This window comes from Malaclemys terrapin, chromosome 1 (genome assembly GCF_027887155.1).
Source record: "Malaclemys terrapin pileata isolate rMalTer1 chromosome 1, rMalTer1.hap1, whole genome shotgun sequence".
In the NCBI taxonomy this organism is placed as follows: Eukaryota; Metazoa; Chordata; order Testudines; family Emydidae; genus Malaclemys; species Malaclemys terrapin.
In genome coordinates, this window is record NC_071505.1 from 295,709,056 (window position 1) to 295,722,952 (window position 13,897).

The 13,897-nt window shown below is 42.1% G+C and overlaps 1 protein-coding gene across 5 annotated transcripts in view; it reads right to left on the minus strand.

The window, feature by feature from the left end:
- The window catches only part of CAB39L (calcium binding protein 39 like), a 101,503-nt gene that overhangs the window by 36,123 nt on the left and 51,483 nt on the right, over positions 1–13,897 (minus strand). For all 5 annotated transcript variants that reach the window (XM_054014979.1, XM_054014955.1, XM_054014964.1 and 2 more), the window contains one exon: positions 121–285. In XM_054014979.1, coding sequence (XP_053870954.1) covers positions 121–285 — 165 coding nt within the window. The remainder of the gene's footprint in view (positions 1–120; positions 286–13,897) is intronic.

The window sequence follows — 13,897 nt, forward strand, 5'->3', positions numbered from 1 at the left end:
TGTTGGGAAGACCTAGCTACACAAATCAGTTAAACTTTAGGAAACTATAACTAAGCTAAATGACAATATCAGGATCAAAAAGATGGAATTCTTCTTTTCTGAAAACTAATATTGACCTACCTCGAAATCTATCAGCTGCAAGTTGGCTATAAGTGTCACTAGCAGGCCACTGTTGTATAATTCTTGTGCCAGTTGAGCCACTGTTTCCGTAGGTGGCTCCTTGTCACTAGTACCACACAGAATTTCCTTCATTGCTTGCAGTGATTTTGACACTTCTTCTGATGCCTGGTAATCAAACAGGACATTAACAGTTAAAGAACAAACCAACTTCAGTGTAAATAAAATTGGTAACAGAGAAAAACTGTTCAAACAAAACTTCAAACAGATTCCAGTACAAAAAATGGTTAATGTTATTAAATGGTTTACTAGATTTTTGCATACACTGGGGCTGGAACATTCACGCTGGATCCTGCAGCCCTTACTCAGGCAAAACCACATACTAATTCAGCTGTTGGTGAACTTAAATGCAACATACCATATATTCATGTGTGTAATATGCATAAAATGGGGTCAGATTCTGGGGTAAAGGTGTAAGATACACCTCCCTGTGTTAGCAAGGCCCCTTTATGTTTCAGGAGGCATTCACTCCAAACTAAGGCAGGGGATGTTTCAGCTGCCATCCTCCCTCAAGTTTCCAGCAAAGGACTCCACAAGAACTCCGCAAGAAGGAGGTGTTGAGGGACACACTGAATCAGCACACTCCCCAGCTGCCTTGGATATATACCTTTTCCGTCTAAAGCCCCCTACTTTTGGGGCTGCACTGGCCTCACTACAGTTGACCGAGTAACTCCTTACAGACAGTGTCAGCTTTGCACCACTGCAACCTACTCTTCCCATAACAGTGTTTTTGCCACTTAGATCTAAAACCAACCAGCAAGCCTGGCCCATTACCTTTAACTAGGATCTTATCGATGGAGTGTACAGATATCTAGATTGCAGGTTAAGGTAAACAACCTAACCTGCTTCCATTAAAACAAAACAATTGTCACTAAGCAAAAACAAAGCCAAATATCCTTCATCCTCCACTCCTTCACAGTTTATTTTAAAATACTTCTGATGAGCACAACTTTTCAGGTGCATCAATCATGAGTGCAAGATACAAAATCTGGATGATGCTTCAGATCCACTAGAAGGATTTGAATCCAGGGTTTTGGTTTGGCCAAGAAGAAAGACAGGAGCCATTTGTAAAGTCTGATTCCAAAACAGGTTAAGATTTTGAACATCTCAAATTTTGGTGGATATTCATAGAATCCAAGGCCAGAACAGACCACTGTGATCATCTAGTCTGACCGCCTGTATAACACAGGCCATAGACCTTCCCCAAAATAATTTCTAGAGCATATCTGTTAGAAGAACATCCAGTCTTCAAACATTCAGATCCAGGCTTCTGGTCTGAGCCTCTCTCTAGTTTTACTCCTGAGGGTACTCTGCGCCAAAAGATTTAAATTTCTGCACACAATATTTTAAAATTCTGCATATTTTATTTATTTGTCAAATAAACGCGGAGGCTCCAAGCATGGCATTGGGGAGCAGAGGCCACTGGCGGCACGGAGGTGGGAGATCACTGTGCATCCTGCCCTCCCCCCCCACAGTACATGGACTCAGTGGTGACGCTGTACCCAACCCTGACACAGCACAAGGACCGGCCCTGCCCCTCCATGGCCAGGTGCACCAGGTGTGGGCAGGCAGGCTCAGCAAGACAGGATTCAAGGGTGGAGGGGCTTAGTGTGGGGGGATCCAGGTGTGGGTTGAGAGGGTTCTGTGTCGGGCAATCTGGGTGTGGGCAGCTCAGTGGGGAAATCCGTGTGTGTGTGTGGGGGGGGGAAATCTGGATGCACGGGGCTTGTTGGGGATTGTGGGTGCAACTGTAATGGGACTCTGCAGGGGGTCCAGGTGAAGGTAGTTGGTGCTCATCAGGAAGAGGTCTGGGTGTGGGAGTGATAGAGCTCAGCAGGGGGATCTGGGTGTGGGGAGCTCAGTGGGGCAGTGATCCATGTGCAGCTGGTTGGGGCTTGGTAGGGTGGGGATTTGGGTGTGGGTGGCTCATTGGAGTGATCCAAGTGCAGGGGGAGTGGGGCTCGGAGGGGGTTCTGGGTGCAGGGATGGGTGAGGCTCGACAGGAGGGTTTGGGTATGAGGGGGTCTGGATGCATGCATGTTGGGCAGATGGGGGAGCAGCTCCCTGTACAGGGATCCCAGTCTCTGCAGCTGAGGAGCGATGGGTGCAGGAAGCACGGGGGGTGGAGTTTGCAGAGCTTCCTACAGATGAGGGAGAACTCTGGGGGTGGGTCTGACACAGCCCTGGATGCTGTGCAGGGGAAGAGTCAGCGCAGGGTAGGAGCCACCAGCCCGGTCTTCCCTAGTCCCGCCCTCTGCCCCATAGTGATTTACCTCTCTGCCGGCTGCCCTTGGCACCCAAAACATACTGCTGGGGAGGGTCGCACGACTGCTCTTATGGCTTCCCTTTGCTCCCCCATCAGAAAATCATTGTTCTGTGTGGAAGCAAAGATATCTGCCGGGGACATAAATTCTGCGCATGCGCATTGGTACAGATTTCCCCCTGGAGTATAGTTTCTACTGAATGAAAAGTCTTTCAGTGTTTGAAAGAACAAGATGATAAAGCTACATAAATAATCCCCACCGCATGCTAGAGAAAACCACATGATATATAGATTGTAAGCATTTCAAGGTAGAGACTTTGAGATGGGTCTGACCTCACACCACAATTATACTGATACAACTCTATTAACTCCAATGGAATTAATCCAAATTTACAGGAGAGACACACTGGAATCAGCCCCCCGTCCCTGATTTCATACCCAACTGCAAAGCTTCCAGCATGCACTTTGCACTATACAAAATAACAAATACTATTTACCTCCTAATTGTACGAGGTTTGCAGTTGCCCACTAATTTGGATAGGTCAATATGTGATGAGATTAATCTACATTCCCTTCCCAATGAAAGTTTTATTTAGCCACAATAGAAGGCTTTCTTTTCTCAAACATTTCTCATGGTCCCCGTCTTTGATTAAGACAGCTCACTCTAAAAACATGCCTATTTCTAACCATCAGATGTTAATGGCACATCACTAGTGCTATCAAACAGAGTACAAAAGGGCTTAGCAACAGGGATGTTATCTTGTGAATTGAAAACCTAAGTCTTTATGAAAACTCTGCAAATATTTTCATATCCAAAGCAAAACCTGTACATTTTTGGCTTTTCACCAGTTCTGGTTGGCTGGGTGTGAAAATTTCTGGCATTTTGCAGTAAAACACAAAACAAAACAAAAAACAAATCACCACCCTGCTTTTCTCTCTAAACACAAATAGTCCTTTCTGCCAGGCAGAAAATCTTTGCAAGATTCAGACTTCAGTCGTAGCACCATAGAGCTATAGATAGGAAAATAAATAATTTAAAGGAAAAACAGACAAAAAAACTAGGAGTTACACAGCATCTTGACTCAAATTCTGTCTTCATCTGTCTCATATCCCTCCTCTCCTTCACCTCTAAACTCCTTGTACATGTGGTCTACACTGACGACTTCAACATCTTCTTTTATTCCCTCTTGGATACACTGCAATTTGGCTTTCACATACTCGCCTCCTGCAAAAGGATAAGTGTTCTTATCATGGTCAACAATAACCTAGGGTGACCAGACAGCAAGTGTGAAAAATCAGGACAGGGGGTGGGGGCTGTAATAGGCGCCTATATAAGAAAAAGCCCCAAATATCGGGACTGTCCCTATAAAATAGGAACATCTGGTCACCCTACAATAGCCCATTCCTGGCCAAGTTTAAGGGTCTGTTCTCTAGACTTAACCCTCATAATCTATGTGCAAAGAGACCCTGAAGCCTCAAATGCAGGTCCTTAATTTAAAGATCACTTCTAGCCTCTATTTTGCCACTTGTATTTAAGCTTCATAGTTCTTTATAATAGCTCCCATTGCTGAAGTCACAAGCACTTTGTTCCTTGGAGGGAATCCCACTCCAGCCTTATATGCAGAAGACATTCCGTTCCAGGAACAAAAGTATCTGAGTACATCCATATGATCCAAGAAGCAAAGGACAAGAGAAACCTACAAAACCTAGTAGCTACAGACTGTGGATTTTGGAACTGTGCCTTTAAATTGTTTAGCTTCCCAAACCGGAAGTCTGGAGTAGAGGTGCAGCAGATTCCCAAGTTCTGTGATATAGAGACAGTTGGGGGAACTGTGTCACTGAACAAAGAGGCTCTCTTTCAAGCATCTTGGGCCTAAACTGATTATTGAATATCAAGATGAAATTCAATAAAGACAAGTGCAAAGTACTTCACTTAGGAAGGACAAATCAAAAGCACAACTACAAAATGTGGTAGTACTGCTGAAAAGGATCTGGCCAGAGAGTTGACCAGAAACTGAATATGAGTCTTCCATGTGATGCAGCTGAACAGAAAGCGGATATGATTCTGGGGTGTATTAACAGGAGTATTGTATGAAAGACACAGAAGGCAATTGTCCCATTGGACAAAGCACTGGTGAGGCCCCAGCTGGAGTACTGTGTCCAATTCTGGGCACCACAATTTAGGAAAGATGGGGAGAACTGGAAAGAGTCGAGAGGAGAGCTACAAAAATGATAAGGTTTTTAGAAAACCTGACCTATGAGGAAAGATTAAAAAAAACTGGGCATGTTTAGTCTTGAGAGAAGAAGATTTGGGGGGCAGGGGACACCTGATAATAGTCTTCCAATATGTGAAGGGCTGTTATAAAAAGGACGATGATCAGTTGTTCTCCATGTCCACTGAAGGCACTAACAGGCTTAATCTGCAGTAAGGGAGATATTAGATATTAGGATTGTAGTAGTAGTAAGGGTAGTTAAGCTCTGGAATAGACTTCCAAGGGAGATTGTGGAGTCCCCATTATTGGAAGCTTTTAAAAACAAGTTGGACAAACACCTGTCAGGGATGGTCTAGGTTTATTTGGTCCTGAAACAGCACAGGGGGCTGGACTCGATGACTTCTCGAAATCCCTTCCAGCCCTACATTTTTATGATTCTATGTTGTACCAGGAATAAATAGAAATGAGAGAAAATAATTTGAGTGGAAAAATGAGCAGATAAAAGCTTTGTTCTTTAGATAAGCACACCTACCAAACTCCTTGAAAAATGCAATAGTCTGTCCAATCCTCAAAAAGTCAACATTTGACCCTGAAGATCTCTTCAACTTCCTGTTCCTCGAGGAAATAACTGAGAAAGTAATAGTCCTCAAGCTTCAACATGACATCAGCCAACATTGGGAATGCTTCACAATCAGGGTTCAGACTAGAGTACAGCACAAAAACAGCTCTAGTGGCACTAAATGTGCCAACATTTTATGGCCAGGGACACAAGTAAGATCCAGCAGTGTGAGCATGGAAACTTCTCTGCAGCCTTTACCACAATGGAAAACAGGGTACTGCTCACTAAAGCTGGGCCAAATTTTTCAATCAAATAGCAAATTTGCTAAAAAATACAATTTCAGAATGACCAGAACTAATTTACTAAATTTGGTAAATTTTGGCTGAATAAAATATTAAGGGAATATTTAAAAAAAAAAAGTCAAAATGAACCATTTTGTTATTAAAATGTCATTTCAAAATGATGTTCAAAAAAAATTTTTTTGTGCGGGTTGAACAAAGTTTTGGTTTTTCATTTCAGCAAGGAAAAACAAAAAAAAAATCAGTTTTGGTTCAAAACTCTTTTTTTTTAATTAATCAATTTTTTGCTTTGGCACCAAACCAAAAAAACAACAACACCCCACAATTATTTGCTAATCCACCTACAGGACATAACAGGAGTATATGGCCCAGAATTACAGAGGTTTCAGTTGTTCCTCTCCAGCAGAGCTCAGTGAGTCATGATGGGTAACTGCTCCTCCTCTTTAAAGGCCTCACGTGTGAGGTCCCACAGGAATCCATACTATACCTACTTCTCTTCAATATCTAGATGAGACACCCGGGAGAGACAGTGAGACGCCATAAGGTGTGCGGACAACAGAACACCTTTAACACTTAACTATATCTCTCATTCTCTACTAATGCAACCATCACCATCATGTCAAAATGTTTACAGGAAATTAGCCCCTGGTTAAAGAGCAGGTGGCTCAAACTAAATCCAAGCCAGATTCTGATCAGCACCACTTCAAAGGGGAAATGCTTTGAAAAGATGGCCAAGATGTTGTCTCCACCACCTTCCATTAAAGGCACACAGCCACCCTTTGACAAAGTTGTGAAAAGCCTCTGGGTCCTGTTTGACCCCTCACTAAGCTTGGATGACAAGATAGAAAGCATTGTTGGAAATTGATTCTTTCACTTCCAGCTTATTCGGAAACTTTGTCCTTCCCTCCTGGACAACAACCTGGACACAGTAATCCCTACATTTATCACCACCCAGGCTGGACTGTAACTCATTGTATCTGTAGTTGAATGTGAAGATGATGCACAGGCTCTAGTTGGTACAGAATGTGGCTGCCCAATTTCACCATGCTTGAGGCGGCCACAAGCACATCAGGTCTATGTTAAAATCAGACCACAGGCTCCTAGTCAACTTCCAACGCCAATATAAGGTCGCGGTCCTAATTTGCAAAGCAATTTGCTTTCAAAGCAAAACCAGAGACCTCAGGAAGTCCACCAGGGACTTTGTTATTGCTGATGTTGATTTTACGTGCAATGTGACCAGATACTATGGTGCTGGATGGTAGTATAAAACTTTACTCCTTAGGGCATTCTGCACTCAAAACTAAAAAATTCTGTGCCAAAAAATTAAAAGTTCTGCGCACAATATTTTAAAATTCTGCAAATTTTATTTGTCAAATAAATGTGGAGACTCTGACATGGCAATGGGGAGCACAGGCCACTGACTGCACAGAGTTGCGCAGCTCTCACCCATGACACAGACTCAGCCTTTGCCATGGAAGATCATGTAGAACACGATATTGATATGTGGGTATATTCAGAGCTGGGTTATGTTGATTTTAACTAGGGCTGTCAAGCGATTGCAATTTAATCACGCGATTAAATAAATGGTATTCTATTATTGTTTAACAGTAAAAAAATTAAATATTTTTGAATGTTTTCTACATTTTCAAATATATTGATTTCAATTACAAAGTGTACAGTGCTCACTTTTTGTAATAAAAATACATATTTGCACTGTAAAAAAACAGAATAGTATATTTCAATTCACCTAATACAAGAACTGTAGTGCAATCTCTTTATAATGAAAGTTGAACTTACAAATGTAGAATTATGTACAAAAAATAACTGCATTCAAAAAGAAAACAATGTAAAACTTTAGAATCTACAAGTCCACTCAGTCCTTCTTCAGCCAATCACTCAGACAAACAAGTTTGGTTATAATTTGCAGGAGATAATGCTGCCCACATCTTGTTTACAATGTCACCTGAAAGTGAGAACAGTCATTCACATGGCACTGTTGTAGCCAGCATCGCAAGATATTTATGTGCCAGATGCGCTAAAGATGCATATGTCCCTTCATGCTTCAACCACCATTCCAAAAGCTGATGACAGGTTCTGCTCGATAACGATCCAAAGCAGAGCGGACTGATGCATGTTCATTTTCATCATCTGAGTCAGATGCCACCATCAGAAGGTTGATTTTCTTTTTTGGTGGTTCAAGTTCTGTAGTTTCCGCATCGGAGTGTTGCTCTTTTAAGACTTCTGAAAGCATTCTCCACACCTCGTCTCTCTCAGATTTTGGAAGGCACTTCAGATTCTTAAACCTTGGGTTGAGTGCTGTATCTACCCTTAGTAATCTCACATTGGTACTTTCTTTGCATTTTGTCAAATCTGCTGTGAAAGTGTTCTTAAAACGAACATGTGCTGGGTCATCATCCGAGACTGCTATAACATGAAATATATGGCAAAATCTAGGTAAAACAGAACAGAAGACATGCAATTCTCCCCCAAGGAGTTCAGTCACAAATTTAATTAATGCTTTTTTTTTAAATGAGCATCATCAGCATGGAAGCATGTCCTTTGGAATGATGGCCAAAGCATGAAGGGGCATATTAATGTTTAGCATATCTGGCACGTAAATACCTTGTAACACCGGCTACAGAAGTGCCATGTGAACGCCTGTTCTCACTTTCAGGTGACACTGTAAATAAGAAGCAGTCAGTAGTATCTCCCGTAAATGCAAACAAACTTGTTTGTCTTAGCAATTGGCTGAACAAGTAGGACTGAGTGGACTTGTAGGCTCTAAAGTTTTACATTGTTTTGTTTTTGAGTGCAATTATGTAACAAACAAATCAACATTTGTAAGTTACACTTTCACGATAAAGAGATTGTACTACAGTACTTGTATGAGGTGAACTGAAATTTTTTAAAAATTAAATTGTACAAAATTTTTTACAGTGCAAATATTGGTAATAAAACTAATACAAAGTGAGCACTGTACACTTTATATTCTGTGTTGTAATAGAAATCAACATATTTGAAAATGTAGAAAAACATCCAAAATATTTAATAAATTTCAATTGGTATTCTATTGTTTAGCAGTGCGATTAATCACAGTTAATTTTTTTGAGTTAATCACATGAGTTAACTGCGATTAATTGACAGCCCTAATTTTAACTCCCCCCTTTTACAGTCTTTACATCAGCTTCTTTACCTCAGCTTCTTTACCTCCTCTGCAATTTTACTGCACACAGTTTAGTCACTAGAAATTACCACAGTATAGTCTCAAATGAAAACTAAATAAGGTATTTTTATCCTAACTTCAGAGGTTTATTTTCTGCATTGTTCTGACATAAACAACACCTGCTGGTCCATGAAGTGTAATTCATAATTCATGAACAGCATATATAGCAGCTGTACTTCTGCTGATTATAGAGTACTAAATTCTCTGCTGCAAATGCAGAATTACAACAATCTTTGAAGCAGGCTACCAAACTGACTAGCTCACCTAAATAGTGTAAGATGTCTCTTTGTGGTTATAGCATGTACACAAGTCTACTATCTCCTCTGTGAATAAAGTAACATAACTCCTCTGATTTAAGGAAAGTTATGCATGCATTGACATGCCTCTGCTTAGAAAAAAGTTGTTTTCTGGTAGTAACATGTCTTCATATTTTTTGACAAATTAAACAATGTGAGTTGAGACTAATACTTTGTGTAACTTATAAAAAAACAACCCAGATTTGGTTCCCTCACAAGTAAAAATCAAATGATTGTAATTTACTTGATAGGATCATAACAGAAACAGAAAAGACCTTTTCGATTATAATGTCTTTGCAAGTGCAAAATATAGTCACCAGAAGATGTATCAGACAAAAAATTAATATTATACTTGATCTTAGCTAGACTGTAAACTCTAAGACGAAGATTTTTTATTAAATTATTTATTTTTAATATTATTATTATTATTATTGTGTATTTGCAGAGTGCAGTGCAATTGGGCCACAATCTTCGATTAGGGCCTTTAAGTGCTACTGCAATACAAATAATATTAAAAGGCCATTTAGACTCAAAGCAATATGAGAAAGAGACTTGCTCTGAGTTTTGTTCCTGGACAAGCAGCACACTGTTTCTATTTCATTTAACAAATAATAAATAAGAATTTATCAGTCTTGGGATGGGGGAAGTAACTCTATGATTGGGAAATATGCACTATTTTTCTGTCCTCCTCCTAGTTTCCTTTTATTATACTTAAAGTGGCTTGGAATGCTTATGACCTTGTATTGCTAAGAGGTGGGGCAGAGTTTTAAAAATAGTCTCCTTTGTTTCTGACAACCAGCTATTTGAAGAAGCTTTTTGCTGAAATGCTTCAGGATCCAGACCTAGCCTTGCTCCCGACCCACACAGGAACATAATTATAATTGCAGACCTGGTTGCTGGGACACAAAGGCCCTGTCCATATTATAGATTTGACAGTGTTTAAGCTGGTTTCATAAATATATTGGTGCCCTTACTGTGTTATAAAACACTGTTTGGTCATGCCTGTGGCATGAGACAAAGTGCTACATCAATTCTAACAAATGATGCTCAAGATCAGAGTGTTCTGCCCAGACTAGGGCATGATAATATGGCTTGGTCCTGTCTGTACAGACAACAAAAAGATGTGCTTTAACAATGTTGGGGCACTAATCAGGCAATGGTTGAGCACTACGAATGTGTCTACACTTAAAACCAGAGATGAATCATGTCTGCTGACGGGAGGGAAGGGGAATGACACAATGTAAAGAGGGGCCACATAACCACCCCATCTGTCGCCTCTGGGAGGAACCTTCCAGTCCCACCTCCCTGGGCCAGGGCAGCCAATCCTGCTGGCTCTTAGTGAGGAGCACGTGCCTCTCGGCCGAGCTGGGGAGACTCACAGCATCAATGTCTCCCCAGAGCACCTGCACCCTCACGGACACCTCAGCAGGGGGGAGGGGCATGGGCAGTGCCCCTACCTCCGGCTGAGCAGAGGGACCCTGCTCCCAGCTCCTTCCCCAGTGACCCCCTACACACACCCTGCACCCAGCAGCGCCACACTCTGCCCGCCAGAATTTCCAGCTGGCTCAGTCTCTGTCCCTGGCAGGAAGCAGGAGAGAGCCACTTCTCATGTTGGCTAAGGGTGACTGCCCAGAGAGCTGGAGCCCAGCTGAGGAGGCCAAAGCAGCCCACTCTTTCCGCTCCCCACCTGGGCCTGGCTGCTTGGGGATAGGGGCCGAGAGAGCTGAAAGTGCCAAGGGAGAGGCACAGCAGAAGGACAAAGCCTCCTCATGCTGGCAGGCCAAGCAGAGCAAGCCCTTCAAGGGCAGCTCAGCATTCAGAGAAATCTGGGGGGTCACATAATTCCAAATTACCCCCCTCCCCCCCGCATTGCCTCTGCTTAAGACGTTACAGTAGTACAACTGCACCGCTTCAGTGTATACACTACCTATGCTAATGGGTGGGCTTCTCCTACTGGGGTAGATAATCCACCTCCCTAAGAGCTGTTAGCTAGGTTAAAGGGAACAATTCTTCTGTTGACCTAGCGCTGTCTACACTAGGGGTTAGGTTGGTATAGTAGCATCTATCAGATATGTGGATTTTTCACACCCTTGAGAGATGTAGCTATACGGATGTAAATTCCTAGTGTAGACCAGGCCTATAATTTTGTCAGGGCTTTTTTTTTTTTTTTTTTTTTTTAAAAAAAACACAATATAGACATGGCCAAAATCAGGTTATTTTTACATCATCTTGGCCTTTTGGAAGTATTATCATGAAGTGGTTTTTTTTTTTACCCACGAAAGTTTATGCCCAAATAAATCTGTTAGTTTTTAAGCTGCCACCGGACTCCTCGTTGTTTTTGTAAATAAAGACTAACACGGCTACCCCTCTGATACTTAATATTAGATGCATCCTATATCAAGCGACTGTATCTTGCACTTGTAGGGAAATGAACTCATTGATCCAACAGGTCTTTTGATCATTAACTACTATGATTCTATGAACTAAATTAAAGGGAAGTTTTCTGTTCTTGCAAATGTATTCTCATTTCATATGGAGACATTTCAGGAAGCAACATGTAAAAGGTTAAAACGACCCACCTGTCTAATCTGTTGTTCACTCAGACGATTGATTTTTTTTCCCCATAAATACACTAGATACACTTTTGTACACCCACAGAAGCCAAGCTGCCTCCTCTGTAACATCACCTGCCTGTCTGCAGTGGGAGAAAAAAAAACACCCACAACAAAAACAGCCTGTCTGATTCAGAAACATAACCAAGTACAGACAGCTTTGCAGCGTCCCATGGAATATTTATTTATTTATAAATAAATATTTATTTATTATTATTCCCATGTGTTTATTGCAATCAGTGAAATGGTGTAAATTGAGTTCCTGGCTTCAGCAGCCTTGTGCTCATTTCACAATGATCCTTACGTGCAATCTCAGATAGCAACGACAAGGACCTATCATCACCCTTATACTGCTGATAGTATTTACAGTACAAGCAAATGGATCTCCACTACTTCAAGTGCATCTGGATTTTCCTTTTTGATGTTAACTATAAACATACAAAATAATTAGGACAAAATCTCAGATCTTGAGAAACTGACACCCACGAGAACTCCAAGGCCTAAACTTCAACTTTCCTACCTCTTTAATGAGTTGACTCCAGTTTACTTCTGTCCCAGCTGACAGTATCACTAGCAGGAAGACATATAATTATACTCAAGGTTGGGAGGACCTGCTCTCATTTTACCCCCCAGCAGTCCGCAGGAGATACCACAGTGCCAGCTGATGAGGAACTGAGACCAGGATCCATTCCCCCACCTGATCCCTCCGCTGGGACAGGGCCCCTTCACACCCAGATACCCCTCTGGGGCAGGGCCCCCTCATGCATCTGCTTGTGTTCTAAGCAGCAGCAGCACAAGCTACTGTGCTGACTAGAGTGGGGGCAGATCCCAATCTCAATCTCCCGCCAAACCTGCCAGGAGCCACCATGGAGCAGGCCTGGGCTCCAAATCATTGCATTGTCAGCTCCACCCCCAATCCTCACCAGCTGGACAGGAAGTAACAACAGTGCATGGGCTGGAGCAAGCCAGCACCATGGCCGGCACTATGTGGTCACACTCCCTCCCCAGGATAGAACTGGCCTGCCACCTCCCTGCTCCTCTCTGGGATGATCCAGCTCGCTAACCTCCCACAAAGCCACAGCCTCATGGTACTGGGCTAATGTCATGATTTCCATGCAGTCTGTGAAATTATGATCTATCCAGTGCCTTACACATAGCAAACTAGACATTCTCAACTGTGCACAAAAATCTGGAAAAGAGGATTTGATAGCCAGTTTCAATCTGAACCTCTGGAATATTTCTAGTATGGTCTATATAAATAATATGGTTATTTTTTTAAAGTTACTGCTTCTCAACCTTGAAACCTACCCACTGCTTGACACAAACCACTGAAATGTGGCCAGTGACCAAAGTATGGAACACTGGTGTTTGTTGCACATCATGGCAGAATTGATGGAGTGTAATGGTTTTAACTATAGAACCTATTTTAAGGGCATTCTCTCACTGGGGGGGAGAAATCAACCAATTTTTTTCAAGAAGAAAACTCAAAAAACAAATTCCATCATGTGCAGTCACAACGACCTCTACGAGCCACCAGCAAGGATTTTCAATGTAGGATTTTCAGAACCCTAGCACTGCCCTGTGCTCATGAAGGAGTATGTGAATCGATCCCTGGTGGGGGATATGATACACACTCTGCCAGTAGGTTACACAGCTCTTTGCTAGACAGCAGTAGAATGTTTAAGGTCAGGATTTGTGAGTTCCTGGCTTTGGGCGAAGAATGTAGCCTAGTTCTTAGAGCAGTAGTTAGCAACAGGATAGCCAAGCACACAGATTTGGAACACCCATTCTGAAAGGCAGCATGATTAAGTGGAAGAGACTTGGGTCTGCCATACAAAGACCTGAATTTGATTCCCATTGCTACCACAAGTGTCCTTGTGCAACCCGTTAGGGAACTTACTTGTAAAATAAAGGGAATTATACTTAACTGTCTCCTAGGCGTGCAATGTCTTGATCAATAAGAAGAATAATGAAGCATACAGAAATTTAAAAAAAGCAGTCAAAAGAGGGGAGACTAGAACTCCTAGTCTCCTGGCTTCCAACTCAGTTACAACCCCTTACACTAAAGGATACTTGAAGTCTCACTCATCCTCACTTGGCAGCAGAAGAGACTGAAATGTCCCACAAAATCCAGTACACCTGAGAGCTTTTGCAGCAGCAGACATGACGAGAGGCCAAGTCCTTACCTTACTTACACAGGACCAGATTATACACTACTGAAGTCAAAGGGAATTTTGCAACTGACTTCAATTGTT